At 46.3% G+C, this 18,117-nt stretch overlaps 1 protein-coding gene across 2 annotated transcripts in view; it reads right to left on the bottom strand.

The window, feature by feature from the left end:
• The window catches only part of mfap3l (microfibril associated protein 3 like), a 43,818-nt gene that overhangs the window by 21,944 nt on the left and 3,757 nt on the right, over positions 1 to 18,117 (bottom strand). Inside the window, exons 2-3 of one of the 2 annotated variants that reach the window (XM_059974098.1) lie at positions 14,483 to 14,644; positions 7,347 to 7,750 (exon numbers count right to left, since the gene is read on the bottom strand). In XM_059974098.1, coding sequence (XP_059830081.1) covers positions 7,347 to 7,611 — 265 coding nt within the window. In that variant the 5' untranslated portion in view covers positions 7,612 to 7,750; positions 14,483 to 14,644. The remainder of the gene's footprint in view (positions 1 to 7,346; positions 7,751 to 14,482; positions 14,645 to 18,117) is intronic. The other variant, XM_059974097.1, reaches the window with a different exon arrangement.

The following is an 18,117-nucleotide window of genomic DNA, read 5'->3' on the forward strand; positions in this document are numbered from 1 at the left end:
CCAGTGTCTCACTTCATTCCCCTCCCCTCCTCACCTGGCCTTACAAATCACCTCCCAGCTTCATACTTCATTCCCCTCCCTCCCCCACCCACCTTCCTCCTCACCTGGCCTTTCAAATCACCTCCCAGTGTCTCACTTCATTCCCCTCCCTCCCCCACCCACCTTCCCCCTCACTTGGCCTTACAAATCACCTCCCAGTGTCTCACTTCATTCCCCTCCCTTCCCCCCACCCACCTTCCCCCTCACCTGGCCTTTCAAATCACCTCCCAGCTCCGCAGTTCATTCCCCTCCCTCCCCCACCCACCTTCCCCCTCACCTGGCCTTTCAAATCACCTCCCAGCTCCGCAGTTCATTCCCCTCCCTTCCCCCCACCCACCTTCCCCCTCACCTGGCCTTTCAAATCACCTCCCAGTGTCTCACTTCATTCCCCTCCCTCCCCCACCCACCTTCCCCCTCACTTGGCCTTACAAATCACCTCCCAGTGTCTCACTTCATTCCCCTCCCTTCCCCCCACCCACCTTCCCCCTCACCTGGCCTTTCAAATCACCTCCCAGCTCCGCAGTTCATTCCCCTCCCTCCCCCACCCACCTTCCCCCTCACCTGGCCTTTCAAATCACCTCCCAGCTCCGCAGTTCATTCCCCTCCCTTCCCCCCACCCACCTTCCCCCTCACTTGGCCTTACAAATCACCTCCCAGTGTCTCACTTCATTCCCCTCCCCTCCTCACCTGGCCTTACAAATCACCTCCCAGCTTCATACTTCATTCCCCTCCCTCCCCCACCCACCTTCCCCCTCACCTGGCCTTTCAAATCACCTCCCAGTGTCTCACTTCATTCCCCTCCCCTCCTCACCTGGCCTTTCAAATCACCTCCCAGTGTCTCACTTCATTCCCCTCCCCTCCTCACCTGGCCTTACAAATCACCTCCCAGTGTCTCACTTCATTCCCCTCCCTTCCCCCCACCCACCTTCCCCCTCACTTGGCCTTACAAATCACCTCCCAGCTCCGCAGTTCATTCCCCTCCCTTCCCCCCACCCACCTTCCCCCTCACCTGGCCTTACAAATCACCTCCCAGCTCCGCAGTTCATTCCCCTCCCTTCCCCCCACCCACCTTCCCCCTCACCTGGCCTTACAAATCACCTCCCAGCTCCGCAGTTCATTCCCCTCCCTCCCCCACCCACCTTCCCCCTCACCTGGCCTTACAAATCACCTCCCAGCTCCGCAGTTCATTCCCCTCCCTTCCCCCCACCCACCTTCCCCCTCACTTGGCCTTACAAATCACCTCCCAGCTCCGCAGTTCATTCCCTCTCCTCCTCACTTGACCTCATGAATTACCTCCCAGCTGGTACTCCTCCCCTCCCCTCATCTTATTCTGACTTCTGACCCTTTTCTTTCAAGTCCTCATCTTGGCTGAGAATATTGTTTCTTGATTCCCCTCCATAGATGCTGCCTGACCTGCTGAGTTCTTCCAGCATTTTGTGTGTGTGTTGCTCAAGATTTCCAGCATCTGCAGAATCTCTTGCGTTTAATGAGTGGTGTTGGGAAAAAGTTTTGCACACAGGGTTGGTAAGAATTCTCTTCAGAAAATGACAATTGTTGGGAGATAATTCATTTGTATATTAAATACAGTACTGTGCAGAAGTCTGAGGCACAAATACATCGCTGGGGTACCTAAGACTTTTGAGCAGTACTGTATTTATCAATAGGGAGTGGAGAGTGAGTTTGTAAATCCGGCCGGAGCGAATGATGTTGAGAATGGTGAAGGTGGGGCACCACGGTGGGGGGGGGGGTGGAACAGGTGGCAGCGAAAGAGTTGCAGGGACGGGGAAAGGGAGATGGCATGGGTGCAGACACACCCAGCCTAGAGCCAACAGGCATTTTATTCAAACAATTGGTTTATAAATTGTTACAGAATGTCTTTCTAGTGCTTTCCACTCCCTCCCCTCTCCCATCCCCCTGTCCAACCATGATTCAAACAAAGTGCTGGAGGAACTCAGCAGGTCAGGCAACATCTATGGACGGGAATAAACAGTCAATGTTTCAGGCTGAGACCCTTCATCAGGACTGGAAAGGAAGGGGGAACAAGTCAGAATAAGAAGGTGGAGGGAGGGGAGGAAAAAGGACAAGGTGACAAGTGATCACAGTGGCAGAGCAGTGAGGGAGGGTCTCACTGAACTCCCATCACAGACCCCGTGTGGTGAACTATGTGTAAACCTGTCTGGACACGCCCCCTGCTGACTGCTCCTGTGGATCCTCCCACAGGCCCCTGTATAAAGGCGATCTGAGGCCTGACGCTCGGCCTCAGTCTCCAGGACATAGTATGATGGACACTCACTCCTGGTTCCTTCTTCCAGTCAATAAAAGCCGATATCTCGCCTTACGTCTCAGTGTGAGTTATTGATGGTGCATCACAGAGAAGATTCAAACTTCTTCAGGGTAGGCCCACCTCGAGCAGGCTTCACAGTGGAGCAGCAGCAGCAGTACAGTGCACTACATGAAATTGCCAGTGTACTGTGCAAAGGGCTTAGGCATCCTAACTCTCTATATATCTACATACAGTAGGCGCACTAGACTTCTGCACTATACTGTATAAGTTGAGAAAGTTTTGTTATTCAAAGGCATCAGGGGACTGGTGATTCACCTCCTGACACCGCAAGGTATTTCCGTCATCAACAAGGCACAAAGTAGAAGTCTGACTGCATATGCTTCACATGTCTGGACAGGTGGAGCAGCTAAACTTCTGAAGAAGCCCAGCACCTCCCAGGTGAAAAGGCAGAAATTTGCCCTGTGAATCAACACATACAAACAAGCTGGAGGAATTCAGCAGGTTGGGCCTCATCCGTGGAAACGAGCAGTCAACGTTTCGGGCCGAGACCCTTCGTCAGGACTGAAGAAGGAGGGGGCAGGGGCCCTATAAAGAGGGTGCCAGGTGAAAAACCAATCAGAGGAAAGATCAAGGGGTGGGGGGGAGCAGGGAGGGGTTACGCAGGTGAGGTGAGGAAGGAATCTAAGGGGAAAAGCACTATTAGTAGAAGAAGGCAGAATCATCAGAGAAGTGATAGGCAGCTGGAAGAGGAGGCAGAGTGAAAGTGGTATGGGGGAAGGGAGAGGGAGGGAATTACCGGAAGTTGGAGAATTCTAGTCTCCAGCCCCTTGGTATCTGTGAAGAGATTCTGCAAATGCTGCAAATCTTGAGTAACACGCACAAGTTGCTGGAAGAACTCAGCAGGTCAGGCAGAATTGATAGAGGGAAATAAACAGTCAAAGTTCTGGGCTGGGAACAGGAGTCTCAGCCCAAGACATCAATTGTTTATTTCCCTCCATACACGCTGCCCAATGGGTGGTGAGATGCAGATGTCCCTACCAAAGGAGGTGTAAGGCACTCCGTCCCTCCGCTAGCCTGCAGGTCACCCTGGGGCAAGGTGTAACACCAGCTTAACCCCCGGATCCGGGTCACATGAAGCCATGGGAGCAGGGGGTGGATGGTCGTATGAGCAGCTGGTGCACATCACAAGTTATGTGACCACTGACGTCAGGCAGACAATCTCTGAAGAGTATTGATAACGGCTAGGCTCACTGATATTGCAAAAGACACGGTCCAGAATAAGTCAATGGCAAACCACTTCTATAGAATTTGCCAAGTACAATCATGGTGAAGACCATGGTCGCCCACATCATACAGCACGACACATAACGTTAATGATGATAACATGCTGCCTGACCTACTGAGTTCCTCCAGCGTTTTTGTGTGATGCCGGCTTATCCACCTTCGTTGTAAACCACAAAGCATTCATCAATAATTTTTATCTCACACTTTAACCCCTACAGACTTCCAAAGACTAGAAAACAACCAGATATTGCAGTCACCTCCACCAATAAGGGGTGGGGGGGGGGGGGGTCCATTAAGATGAGCTATGCAATTTCCCACATTTCACCAGCACGCAGAACCTGTTCTTCCAGGTTACCTCACACCCCACACAACATCTCAAGGTTCACTTGATATGTGAAAGAGTCACAACTAAGTAAACAGCACGCTTGTCTACAGCTGATCTTTGTAAACACTGCACAGGATTAAGATGAAGCTTATTATTAATAGAAGTCTTTGTCAATTGGTGGACACCACCCAGTCCATCATAGGCAAAGCCCTCCTCACCGCTGATCACATTTTTACAAGGAGCAGTGCCATCAACAAGGGCTCCCTTCATACAGGTTGTGTTCTCTTCTCCCAGGAAAGAGGTACAGGAGGTTTAAGTCCTACTCCATCAGGTTCAGGTACGGTTATTACCCTTCAACCATCATGCTCCCGAACCGGTGAGGATGATGTCACTCACCTCAATTCTCAACTGGTTCCACTACCTATGGGCTCACTTTCAAAGGCTCTACAACTCCTGTTCTCGGTGGTATTTATTCACTTATTTGTTTGCACGGTTTTTCTTCTTTTGCACATAGTTTGTTTTTGTGTGTACTTTTCATTGTTTCTATTAGATTTCTCTCTTCTACTGTGAATTTCTGCAAGAAAATGAATCTCAAGGTAGCGCATATGTACTTCCCCCGCGTCAATGAAATTGATACCTAGAGATAATAAACTGAAGAAGCCAAGGAAATTTAAGGTGATTGGAGGAAAGTAAAGGGAGGGATGTCAGAGGTAAATTTCTTAGACAGCATGGTGGGTGCATGGATCCTCTTCCAGGGGTGGTGCCATTGGCAGATACATTAGGGACATTGAAAAAAGTGTTAAGAAACATGAATAATAGGAAAATAGCAAGCTAGGAGGGATTGGTCTTAGAGCAGGTTAGGAGGTCAGTAGAACATAGAACACTACCGCATCGTAGTCTGGCAAAATACTCTGACATAACTGGAAGTGGAATTGGAATTGGGTTTGATTTATTATTGTCACATGTACTGATAAACAGTTAAAAGCTTGTCTCACATGCTGTTCATCTATCATCTGTCATCATCTATCATCATAAAGTGCTTCAAAACGCTGATCGCGTTGTGCATTGACTCCAGCCTTTCAGACAATCGCGCTCCGCCACAATTCACCTACCGCCGAAAGAGTTTTGCTAGAGTAATGGAGGAGGCAACAGCTTCCTGTGTTGTCGATAATGGGCACATGCATAACCTGGAAGGAGCCAGCTGAAAGTCTGGTGGAACTTGATGAATTAGCATTTCAGAGGGGCATTAGATAAGTAATTTTAAAACACCAGATCAATGGGGAAACGCCTCTCAAGAGTCCAACCCTACGACCCCTTCATGGGAGATGGAAACAGGTAAGGCCGGCCAACCAGGCTCTGGTGAAGCTCACACGAGGAAATCTGCAGATGCTGGAAATTCAAGCAACACACACAAAATGCTGGTGGAACGCAGCAGGCCAGGCAGAATCTACAGGGAGAAGCACTGTCGACGTTTCGGGCCCACTGCTGACGTTTGGGAGCTAAGGGCCCAACAACGATGAGGAAATGGAAATAAAACAGGATTAATTAGTTGGAAGTCAGTTATTTGGGAGCAAGGATTTATTAGTTGTTAGAAATATTAGAAAAGAGATCAAAAAAGAAATATTTCTCTCAAGGAATGTTGAGATTTGGACGTCACTTTCTGAAAGGGTGGAGGAAACAGAAACCTTTAGCAGATTGGAAAAAGTGACTTGGTGAGTTTTTCAAGACTCGTATTATGAACCAAAAGTTGGGATTGGCTGAAAGAACATTTTTGGCCGTAAAAATATGATTTGGAAACTGGTTCTCTACTGTACCATGAATGCCTGTGATTAAGAGTCACAGAGTCATACAGCACAGAAACAGGTCCATCAGCCCAAATGATCCATAATTCCCATCCAAATTATTCCCATTTCCCTATGTTTGGCCCATATCCCTCCAAACCAGTGGTTCACAACCTTTCCTATGCCATGGACCAATACCATTAAACAAAGGGTTCACAGACCCTAGCTCTAAACCTTTCCTATTCATGTACCTGTCCAAATGTCTTTTAAATGTTATTGTACCTGCCTCAACCACTTCCTCTGGCAGCTCATTCCATATACTATTCATCCTCTGGGTGCAAAGGTTGCCCTTAGATTCTTATTACATCTCTCTCTTCTCACCTTAAATCAATTTCTAGTTCTTGATTCCGCAACCCTGGAAATAAGATTGTGCACATTGACCCTATCTATACCCCCGAAGATTACTGCTCATTCTCTAATACGGTGCCAATCTTCTCGACCGCTTCTGTAACACAGACCCTCAACTCCCAGTAAAGTGCTCGTTAATATATTCTTCACCCTTTCTACGTCAATTGCATCTTTCCCATGGCAATCTGACACAATACTCAAAGTGTAGCCTCACCAACGTCTTGAACAAATTCAACACTATATTGTAAACAGTACAGGACCTCCGACCCACCGTGTTGAAGGATGTCAGCCGAAATATCGACTGTTTACTCTATTCCATAGATGTTGCCTGGTCTGCTGAGTTTCTCCAGCGCTTTGTGTGTGTTCTGTGTAAAATGCCTACCTCTGACCTCTCCCTTAATCTTTCCTCCACTTACTGTACTGCGCCTTAAAATATATCCCGGTTTCTATACTCAGTGCTCCGGCTGATGAAGCCCAGTGTGCCTAAGGTATATGATTTCAAATGGCTGGGTGTGATCGCAAAGAGATTAGCACAATCATGATGAGCGAAACGGCCTCGTATCCTGTGTGGTTGTAAATACAGTGGCAAACTCTCTCTGCATCAGAACCTTGAGAGTTCTCCATGACACTGACGCCAGAGATTCTGCAGATGCTGGAAATCCAGAGCAACACACACAAAAAGCTGGAGGAACTCAGCGGGTCAGGCAGCATCTATGGAGAGGAATAAATAGTCGATGTCTCGGGCTGTGACTCTGGAAAGGAAGGGGAAAGAATCTAAAAGAAGGAGGTGGGGGGGTAGGGGAGGGAATACAAGCTGGCAGGTGATAGGGAAAACGTGGTGAGGAGGGAAGTGGGTGGGTGGGGAGGGGTGATGAAGTGAGAAGCTGGGAGGGGATAGGTGGAAGAGGTAAAGGGCCAAAGAAGAAGGAATCTATAGAGTGGACCATGGGAGAAAGGGAAGGAGGAAAGGCACCAGAGGGAGGTCATAGGCAGGTGAAACAAACAGAATGAGTAAGAGGGGAGCTAGAACGGGGAAAGGACAAAGACAGAAGGGGGAGTTAAAGGTTTAAAGTTAGGTCCCTGAGGTTGAACCTTCCCCTCCATAGATGCTGCCTGACCGGCTGAACCCCACCATTAGTTTGTGTGTGTTCCTCAAGTATCATTGTCAGGATGAGTCAGTTTACAAAACTGTTATGCCCTCAGCGCAATCGAGTTCCAAACTTACCACCTTCCTGAGTCAGCAATCTCCCATTGGAGTTGTACCACTGAACTTGCGGCGGAGGGTCCCCGCTGACATTGCAGCCTATCGTTATACTGAGACCCTCTTTGGCTATGAGGTGATCCAGCTGGGACGTAATAAAAGGCACTCGGCCGGCCGTCTGCTCTGTCCCATTTACAGTGGTGTGGTTTGCACCCTGGGCTAGAGTGCACAGCAGGTGACCGGATGTCAACAGGAGGAGGCAGCATTGCAGGTTGACCAGCACACTCATCTCGACTGCCGAGCAGTCACACTGTCCGCTTAGTCTTTTATCGTGTGCGTCAAGGACTTCATTCCCAAATTAAGACACAAATAGTGTTTTTCCTTGGTATGCAGCTGTAGTTTTCAAGTTTCATTGAAGATGGCACTACCTGGAAATCAAAAAGCACAATCTTAAGGTACAAGCAAGAAAAGGATGCTAAAATCTTTGAAAGAGACAAGACCAGTCAGAGAGCTGAGCTTGCAAAACAGTAACTTAAGGCAGGAAGTTACATCAGAATCAGGTATAACATCATTAGCATAGGTCATGACATTTGCCATTGGCAGCGACAGTATATTGCAACACATCGTATTTTTAAAAACTACAAATTACAATAAGAACATATGTGCTAGCACATATACTGTATGTATGGTATTGTGCAAAAGTCTGAGGCACAAATCTACAGCTAGGGTGCCCAAGACCTTTGCACAGTACTGCGTGGAGCGCAGAGCGAGTTTGTAAATCTAGCGGGAGTGAAGGATGTTGAGAACGATGAGAGTGGAGCGCCGTGGGAGGGGTGTAGGGCAGCAGGCAGAGGAGTGCCAGGAGCTGGGGATGGCATGGGGGCAGACATCAGGATCGGACATTTGATTCCAAGCAATTAGTTTATTTATCATTACAGAATATGTCTCTCTTGCTCTCTGCTCTCTCGCATCTCCTTTCCCCTTTTCCCAACCATGATTCCCCTCTCCCTGCTCCCTTCCCACTCTCGGTCGACAATAGAGACCCATATCAGAATCAGGTTTATCATCACTCACACATGTCATGAAATTTGGTTTCTTTGTGGCAGCAGTCAGAGCAATACATAAAATCACTACAGTACTGTGCAAAGGTTCTAAGCACCCTAACTATACACATGTGCCCAAGACTTTTGCATAGTATTGTACATTTAAATTAAATAAATAGTTTAAAAAGAGGGCAAAATAAAGAAAAATATAATCAGGTAGTGTTCATGGTCCATTCAGAAATCTGATGGTGGAGGGGAAGAAGCTATGTGTAAAACTTTGAATGTGTGTCTTTATGCTCCTGTGCCTCCTCCTTGACGGTAGCAATGGGAGGAGGGAACATCTCGGGAACGGGGGTCCTTCATCATGGATGCAACCTCTTTTGAGGCATCAGCTTTTGAAGATGTTTGTATCAAAAACAAAATTTAAAAGCATTTGCAGGTACTAGAAAGTTGTAATAAAAACTTCTTAAGAACACAGGAAACTCTCAGGTCAGACAGCATACTTCCCAGTTCATATGAAGAGTTCCAGACTTGAAACAAGAATTGTGTTTCTTTCTCCATAGACGCTGTCTCACCTGCTGCGTGTTTCCCGTGTTTTCTGTTTTTTTTTGACATTAAACAATAATTCTCCTGGCTTGAATCTTGAGACCAGTTCTGGTTCTAGCACTTTGTACATTGCAATCATGAAGGACATAGGTGGAGACAATAGGAGGAAAATTTACCCCATAGAAGAGGTGTCTGTAACTGGAGGGTACAAGCCTGGGGTAAAAGGTTCAGGGACACCCTGAGAAAGATTTCTTTTCACTCAGAGGTTTGTTGGAAACCAGTCTACTCTCCTACACAGCGACACATGGTTACTTGAACCAGTCTGGCCATTCTCCTCTGACCTCTATCATTAACCAGGATGGTGGAAGCAGGTACTCTGACAACATTTAAGAAATTTCTATACAGACACGAGAATTACCAAGAACGTTATTAAGCAACGGACAATCTGTGGGAGGAACTCAGCAGGACGATAACATGCTTGTGGGGAAAGGAATTGACAACAATCCCTCACACAGATGCTGCTGAACCCAGAGCTCATCCAGCATGTTGTGTGTTGCCCCATAATCTAGCATCTGCAGGCACTTGTGTTTCCAAGGACCAATGACGTGGGTAGGATGAGTGAGGGGGTCCTGCGTAGGGAGTTCAGGGAGTTCGGAGTGAAGCTGAAGAGCAGGACCTCCAGGGTAACAATCTCAGGATTGCTACCTGTGCCACGCGCGAGTGAGGCAAGGAACAGAAAGATTATAAAGATTAATACGTGGCTGAGAGGATGGTGCAGGAGGGAGGGCTTCAGGTTTGTAGATAATTGGGCTTTGTTCCAGGGAAGGTGGAATCTGTTCCAACGGGATGGTTTACACCTGAACCGGAGCAGTACTAACATTCTTACAGGGAAGTTTGCTAGTGCTTCTTGGGGGGGTTTAAACTAAATTTGCAGGGGGTGGGGATCCAGAATGTGAGGGAGGATAGCGAGATCAAGAATAAAGGACAGGTGGGGACTACACGGTTCCAGAATATAAAGTGTGTAGTAGAGAAAGATGAGGCGGAACAAGTGATAAAGAGGACACATGTACAGAGGGATGGTCTGACGGAACATGAGTTAAATGTGTTGAAAGAATAAGTAAATTTAGGAAGAACAACAAAATTCTAGGGGTGTATAGCCTGATCGGAGTTCGGGGAGCTGGGTTAAGCACAATAGGCAGCGATTCAAACAGAGAGAGGAGAAATGGGTTAAAAATTCTATATCTGAATGCACGAAGTGTCAGAAATAAGGCGGATGAGCTTGAAGCCCAGGTGCAAATGGGTAACTATGATGTTGTTGGGATAACAGAGACATGGCTGCAGGGAGATCAGACCTGGGAAATGAATGTACAAGGGTATACGTGCTATCGTAGGGACAGAAATGTGGGCAGAGGGGGCGGGGTGGCCCTGTTGGTGAGGAATGAGATTCAGTCCTTTGCAAGGGGGGACATAGGGTCAGGAGAAGTAGAGTCTGTGTGGATAGAATTGAGGAACAGTAAGGGCAAAAGGACCCTAATGGGTGTTGTCTACAGGCCACCAAATAGCGGCATGGATATTGGGTGCAAGTTGAATAGGGAGTTAACATTGGGCATGTGGCAAAGGTAATGTCGCAGTAGTTATGGGGGATTTCAACATGCAGGTGAACTGGGAGAATCAGGTTGGTGCTGGACCACAGGATAGGGAGTTTGTAGAGTGCCTACGGGATGCATTCTTGGAACAGCTTGTACAAGAGCCAACCAGGGACAAGACTATTCTGGATTTAGTGTTGTGTAATGAACAGGATTTGCTAAGCAATCTTGCAGTAAAGGAGCCATTAGGAGGTAGTGATCATAATATGATAAGTTTTTATCTGCAATTTGAGAAGGATAAGGGCAGCTCGGAGGTGTCAGTGTTGCAGTTGAACAGGGGAAACTATGGAGCCATGAGGGAGGAGCTGGCCAAAGTTGACTGGACGGATAGCCGAGCAGAAAAGACAGTGGAACAGCAATGGCAGGTATTCTTGGGAATAATGCACAAGGTGCAAAATCAGTTCATCCCCCAGAGAAGGAAGGATTCAAAGGAGGGAAAGGGGCCACAGTGGTTGACAAAGGAAGTCAGAGATTGCATAGCATTAAAAAAAAGGAAGTATGACAGAGCTAAGGTGAGTGGGAGGACAGATGATTGGGAAGTTTTTAAGGAACAACAGAACTCAACTAAAAAGACAATACAGGGAGAAAAAATGAGGTACGAACACAAGCTAGCCAGGAATATAAAGGAAGATAGCAAAAGCTTTTTTAGGTATGTAAAGAGAAAGAAGATAGTTAAGAACAATGTTGGGCCCTTGAAGAATGAATTGGGTGAAATTGTTATGGGAAACAGAAAAATGGCAGAAGAATTTAATGAGTACTTTAGATTTTTCTTCACTAAGGAAGACACAAGCAATCTCCCAGATGTACGGATGGGCCAAGGACATAGGGTAACAGAGGAAATTAAACAGATTGACATTAGGAAGGAAACAGTGATGAGAAGACTGATGGGACTGAAGGCTGACAAATCCCCAGGTCCAGATGGTCTGCATCCTAGGGTACAAAATGAGATGGCCCTGGAAATTGCGGATGCATTGGTAATCATTTTCCAATGTTCCTTAGATTCAGGATCAGTTCCTGAGGATTGGAGAATGGCTAATGTTATCCCACTTTTTAAGAAAGGAGGGAGGGAGAAAACAGAGAACTATCGACCTGTCAGCCTGACATCGGTGGTGGGGAAGATGCTAGAGTCCATTATTAAAGATGAAATAGTGGCATATCTAGATAACAGTGATAGGATTGGGCCGAGCCAGCATGAATTTACCAAGGTTAAATCATGTTTGACTAATCTGTTGGAGTTTTTCAAGGATGTAACCAGGAAGTTAGATGGGGGAGATCCAGTGGATGTAGTGTACCTCGATTTTCAGAAGGCATTTGATAAGGTCCCACATAGGAGATTGGTGGGTGAAATCAAAGCTCAGGGCACCGGGGGAAAGACATTGACATGGATAGAAAACTGGTTGGCAGATAGAAAGCAAAGGGTAGCGGTGAATGGGTGTTTCTCGGAATGGCAGGTGGTTACTAGTGGGGTGCCACAGGGCTCGGTATTGGGACCACAGCTGTTTACAATTTACGTCAACGATTTGGATGAAGGCATTGAAAATAACATCAGCAAATTTGCTGATGATACTAAGCTGGGTGGCAGTGTGACATGTGATGAGGATGTCAGGAGAATTCAGGGTGACTTGGATAGGCTGGGTGAGTGGGCAGATACTTGGCAGATGGCGTTTAATGTGAATAAGTGTGAGGTTATCCACTTTGGGAGTAAGAACAGGAAGGCAGATTATTATCTGAACGGTGTAGAGTTAGGTAAGGGAGAAATACAAAGAGATCTGGGAGTCCTTGTTCATCAGTTACTGAAGGTGAATGAGCAAGTGCAGCAGGCAGTGAAGAAGGCTAATGGAATATTGGCCTTTATTACAAAGGGAATTGAGTACAAGAGCAAGGAAATCCTCTTGCATTTGTACAGAGCCCTGGTGAGACCACACCTGGAGTATTGTGTACAGTTTTAGTCTCCAGGGTTAAGGAAGGACATCCTGGCTGTAGAGGAAGTGCAGCGTAGATTCACGAGGTTAATTCCTGGGTTGCCTGGACTGTCTTACACAGAGAGGTTAGAGAGACTGGGCTTGTACACGCTGGAATTAAGGAGATTGAGAGGGGATCTGATTGCAACATATAAGATTATTAAGGGATTGGACAAGATAGAGGCAGGAAATATGTTCCAGATGCTGGGAGAGTCCAGTACCAGAGGGCATGGTTTGAGAATAAGGGGTAGGTCATTTAGGTCAGAGTTAAGGAAAAACTTCTTCTCCCAGGGAGTTGTGGGGGTCTGGAATGCGCTGCCTCGGAAGGTAGTGGAGGCCAATTCTCTGGATGCTTTCAAGAAGGAGCTAGATAGTATCTTATGGATAGGGGAATCAAGGGATATGGGGACAAGGCAGGAACCGGGTATTGATAGTAGTTGATCAGCCATGATCTCAAAATGGCGGTGCAGGCTCGAAGGGCCGAATGGTCTACTTCTGCACCTATTGTCTATTGTCTAACTGCTAGTAAGTGAGATTATTATGTAGTAAATAGATGAATAAATTCTTCTCAGGGGTCAATCCGGTTACAGGTATCAATATTAACCAATGTTTCGATGACAAACTCTGCCATCTTCATCAAGGAAGATGTCTGGGCATGTCTAGTCCGATGGTATATATACCCCTGACGTCCATCCTTCCCAATTGTTTAGTCCTCATCCAATCAGGTTTCTGCTGTCCCACTTTGATCACAGCCAAATTCCAGTTCTTACTTATAGCGAGAGCTTCATCTTTGTTAAAATTCTTTTTCTCTAGTTTTATTATGATGCCTTCCTCCACCAGGCAGTCCAAATATTCCGCAACCATCTGGGCAGCGTACATCCAAAGATTCCATTTAAAACCAAGATGCAGACGGATGGCTGTCTCCCGTTCCTGGACACTCTAATATGACAGAAACTAGATGGTAGCCTCAGACATGGTGTCTATCAGAAACCCACTCACATGGACTTATACCTCAACAATAACAGCCACCATTTCGCCTCCCAACGTACGGCAGTTCTTTCTACTTTGATAAATGATTGAACGCTATTTCAGACCCAAAGGGTCTCCCTGAAGAAATGAGACCATTACACACACGTTCCTGCAGAATGGATACAAGGCAAAGGAAATCAAACGGGCCCTTAAAAGGGCCATCAGAAAAACTAGGAAACCTAACAACGAGGAGGAGCCCATTGCTACTGCCTGTGTTCCCTATACTTCCATGGTTTCTGGGAGGATCACTAGGACCCTGTAGAAATACTGGATTAATACCATCCACAAACCCACAAGACAGCTCAAATCACAGCTGATGTGAGTCAAAGATGACCAGGAACTCAGTATGGCTGACTTTTACAGGATTCCCTTGTGAATGCAGAGCAGCGAATATCAGCCAGACGGGATGCACGGTCTGGAGTATGGGAGGTGTATCCACTTAGGTTACCTGGAGAAATCAGCTTTCGCAGAACATTGCATTCACCATGACCATAGGATTGACTTTGATGGCGCGAAACTACTGTGCCGCGCCAATTGCTTTTGGGACCGCCTGGTGAAGGAAGCCATTGAAATAGAACCAGAGAAGAAGAATTTTAGCAAAGACAAAGGTCTCACCCTAAGTAAGAACTTGATTGGATGAGGACTAACCAATCAGGAGGGATGGACGACAGGGGTATAATTATTGCCAGACTAGACTTTACTAGGGATCATCCCTGATGAAAATGAGAGTTTGTCATCGAAACATTGGTTAAAATCAATAGCTGTACCCAACTGGAAGCCTGAGAAGAGTTTATTCGTAATATACACCGGGAAAGCATTAGGTCCTTTTTCTAGGTAAATGGAATTACTATGCTAGTAAATGGAAGAATGGCCGAGATCTCTCTACCATCCATCAGGGACATTTATCAGTTTAGCTGTGTACACGGGGCCCTTACTATTATCAAGGATCGCACCCATCCATCCAGCATCCTCTGTTTTTCTACCATTAGGCAGGAGATTCCGATGCATAAAGACAGGAACGATCAGGATGAGGAACAGCTTCTTCCCTCAGGCCATTCGGCTTCTGAACTCCCTGTCATGTCACCAGATAACCTGTACTGTATATAAAATATTTAATTTATGCACTTTGTTTATCTATCATTTTATCCTTACTTTCCTAAGTTGTTGTGTGCGATATGTGTGTTATGTGTACTCGTGTGCATTACACCCTGGTCTGGAGAAACACTGTCTCATTTGTCAGCATACATGTACATAGTTAAATGACAATAAACTTGTCTTGATTTGACTTGACTTAATCTTGATGGGTAAACACGGAGTACGGCATGGGCATGCTGGGTGAAAGGCCTGCTCCTCTGTGAGTGATTCTACTACTTAGGAAAAGGTTCAGATGCCAAGGAAAAATTTAATGAAATTACACTCAGTGGCCACTTTATTAGCTACACCTGTACACCTGCTCATTAATGCAAATATCTAATCAGCCAATCACACGGCAGCAACTCACTGCATAAAAGCATGCAGACACGATCAAAAGGTTCAGCTGTTGCTCAAACCGCACATCCGAATGGGGAAGAAGTGTTCCGGGGATGTGGAAGATGAGGCAAGGCAAGGGTCACCATTATGTTGGGGCAAGGACGAACTGCAGATCGAGTACAGACAGACCAGGCAAGAAATGTCTTTGAAGAGTATGGCTTTCCTTTGCACAGCAGTGGGGCTGGAGAAATTTTGCTCACTGGAGAAGAGATAAAAATGTAATGGAAGGATTCAAGGAATACCCACCAACTGAGGGACAATTACTTTACCAACTTCAAAGTATTGTCTTGTGGTTTCTGCTGACTTTTAACACCTGTATTGTGAATGGCGATTGATCTTGCAAGTAAGGAATTCAACCACACACAAATAGTCAATATCTGTAAGTGTTTGTTAATTCTGTATAAAAGGAGCATTTGTCTGTTCAGACTTCAGAACAGTGGTGTGACAGGGGCCACGCTGTTCTCCTCGTGCACAAGTAAAATAAAGTTTGTTAGAGGAACAAGTCCAGTGACATTTCCGAAGGATGTGCTGGGGGCAGCCCCCAAGTGTCACTAGTTTAGTTACGTGCCTGCAGCAGAGAAGCTGGGAATATGAGATGCTGTGCAGAGATCTGATTGAAATATTCCAAATCAGGAAACAAAATGTTTCCCACTGGTTGACAGGTCAGAAGAAAAGAGACATGGAATGAAAGTGACTAGCAGAGGAACCACAAGCAGAATGGATTTATCTCTGCATGGTGAGTAGTTTACATCAGGGCTGCCGGGAGGATTTGTGGTGGTAGGTTCAACTGTTACACTCCAAACTGAGCTAAATTAAGTATTGGACTGGGACCAGGTGAATTTCTGATGTCAAATGACCTCTTTTAGTATCCTAACATTCCTGATTATGTGCCAGACTCATTAACCAAAGAGAAAAACTTTATTTCCTGACTTAAAGTACTTCTATCAGATCTCCACTGTAAGCATATCATTGCAGACTGCCCCCAGCTATCCTTAAGTGTGTTGCTGTTAACACAAATGATGCATTTCACTGTAAGTTTCGATGTACATGTGGTAAGTAAATCCTAATGTGAAAAATCTGAATCAAGTTAAATTTCCTCATCCACTGAATCCTGTCCGGGCCCTTCAGATCTTCCTTGAAATTTGGCAATTCGTGCTGGACACAGTATAATAACTCTATGTTCTATGTACACTGCTGGAAGCCTCAGCTGCTTAGGCAACATCTGTGGATGGAGTAACAGAGCTCATGTTTCAGGTATGAGACCCTTCCCACAATAAGATGATTGGCCCGGACACTTTTCTTGTGATCACAAGACCCTGTTAGATATTGGTAATGTACTGTGAGTCCTATTCACTAGTTCATTAGTGAGACCGACGGCGGGGAAGACGGGAAAGATATTCTGCCTCAGTTGTGGCATATACTAGGCCCCTGTGCCTCGGGTCAACCTGTTGGGGTCACCGGAGATGGCTGTGTGCCGCCAGACTCCGTGTTGGCTTGGGAGCTGGCCAGTGCTGTTCTCCAGTGTCCACTCCCAGGAAGACAAGCTGGATTGCGCTCGTCTGCAGGAGGTGAGGAATGGGTATGGCTTGTTCGTGCAGAAGCAATGGTCCAGGCCAACATCCACGTTCCATCAATCTACGGGCCATGACACTCAGAGACTTGGGCTATATTATCATTTTTTGTAACTGTTTCTCTGCTATTATTATATGTGCTATGTGTGCTGTGAGACTGTTGGTATTATGATTTACACCTTGGCCTCTGTGGAATGCTGATTCGTTTGGCTGTATTCCTGTGTATGGCTGAGTGACAGTTAAACTTGAAGTCATTGAAGGTGGGCATGCAGGTACAGCAGGCGGTGAAAAAGGCAAATGGTATGTGGGCATTCATAGCAAAAGGATTTGAGTACAGGAGCAGGGAGGTTCTACTGCAGTTGTACAATGTCTTGGTGAGACCGCACCTAGAATATTGTGTGCAGTTTTGGTCCCCTATCTGAGGAAAGACATTCTTGCCATAGAGGGAGTACAGAGAAGGTTCACCAGATTGATTCCTGGGATGGCAGGACTTTCATATGAAGAAAGACTGGATCGACTAGGCTTATACTCACTGGAATTTAGAAGATTGAGGGGGGATCTTATTGAAACGTATAAAATTCTAAAGGGATTGGACACGCTAGATGCAGGAAGATTGTTTCGGATGTTGGGGAAGTCCAGAACGAGGGGTCACAGTTTAAGGATAAAGGGGAAGTCTTTAAGGACCGAGATGAGGAAAAACTTCTTCACACAGAGAGTGGTGAATCTGTGGAATTCTCTGCCACAGGAAACAGTTGAGGCCGGTTCATTGGCTATATTTAAGAGGAAGTTAGATATGGCCCTTGTGGCTAAAGGGATCGGGGGTATGGAGAGAAAGCAGGTACAGGGTTCTGAGTTGGATGATCAGCCATGATCATACTGAATGGCGGTGCAGGCTCGAAGGGCCGAATGGCCTACTCCTGCATCTATTTTCTATGTTTCTAAATGGGAGCCAGAAGGATATTTGGACTGATACATGATTAGAAACAATATGGGGCAAATGCGGGCAAATGTCAGCTTTGGTGAGTTGAGCTAGACGGCCCGTTTCTGTACTGTATAACTGTGCTCAATGTTTTCCAGCATTCTGTTTTAATTTTATCAGTCAATTATCCACCAGCTTATCTATATCTTCTTGAAGTCTATTATTATCCTCTGCACAGTTCACTAAGCTTCCAAGTTTCTTATCGTCATACGAATGCTGTGCACTGTCGAGTCCAGTCTTCACCATGTAGCTAAGTAAAACAGTGGTCCCAGAACTGCACGGAGCACTCCCTTCCAGTCCGGTATTGATCCACTTCGACGCTGGTTCTGGAGAGTGCCCAGAGATGTTCGTTGGGCTCCACCACGAAAGCAGGATCTTCCAGTGTTTCAGGACGTCAGCTCAAATTCTCATCCCAACGTGTCAATCCCAGGCCTCCTCTACTGCCCCGATGTGACCAAACTCAAGAATGAAGGAGCATCATCTCATTGTC

Source organism: Hypanus sabinus, chromosome 7 (genome assembly GCF_030144855.1).
Source record: "Hypanus sabinus isolate sHypSab1 chromosome 7, sHypSab1.hap1, whole genome shotgun sequence".
NCBI classification, from domain to species: domain Eukaryota; kingdom Metazoa; phylum Chordata; class Chondrichthyes; order Myliobatiformes; family Dasyatidae; genus Hypanus; species Hypanus sabinus.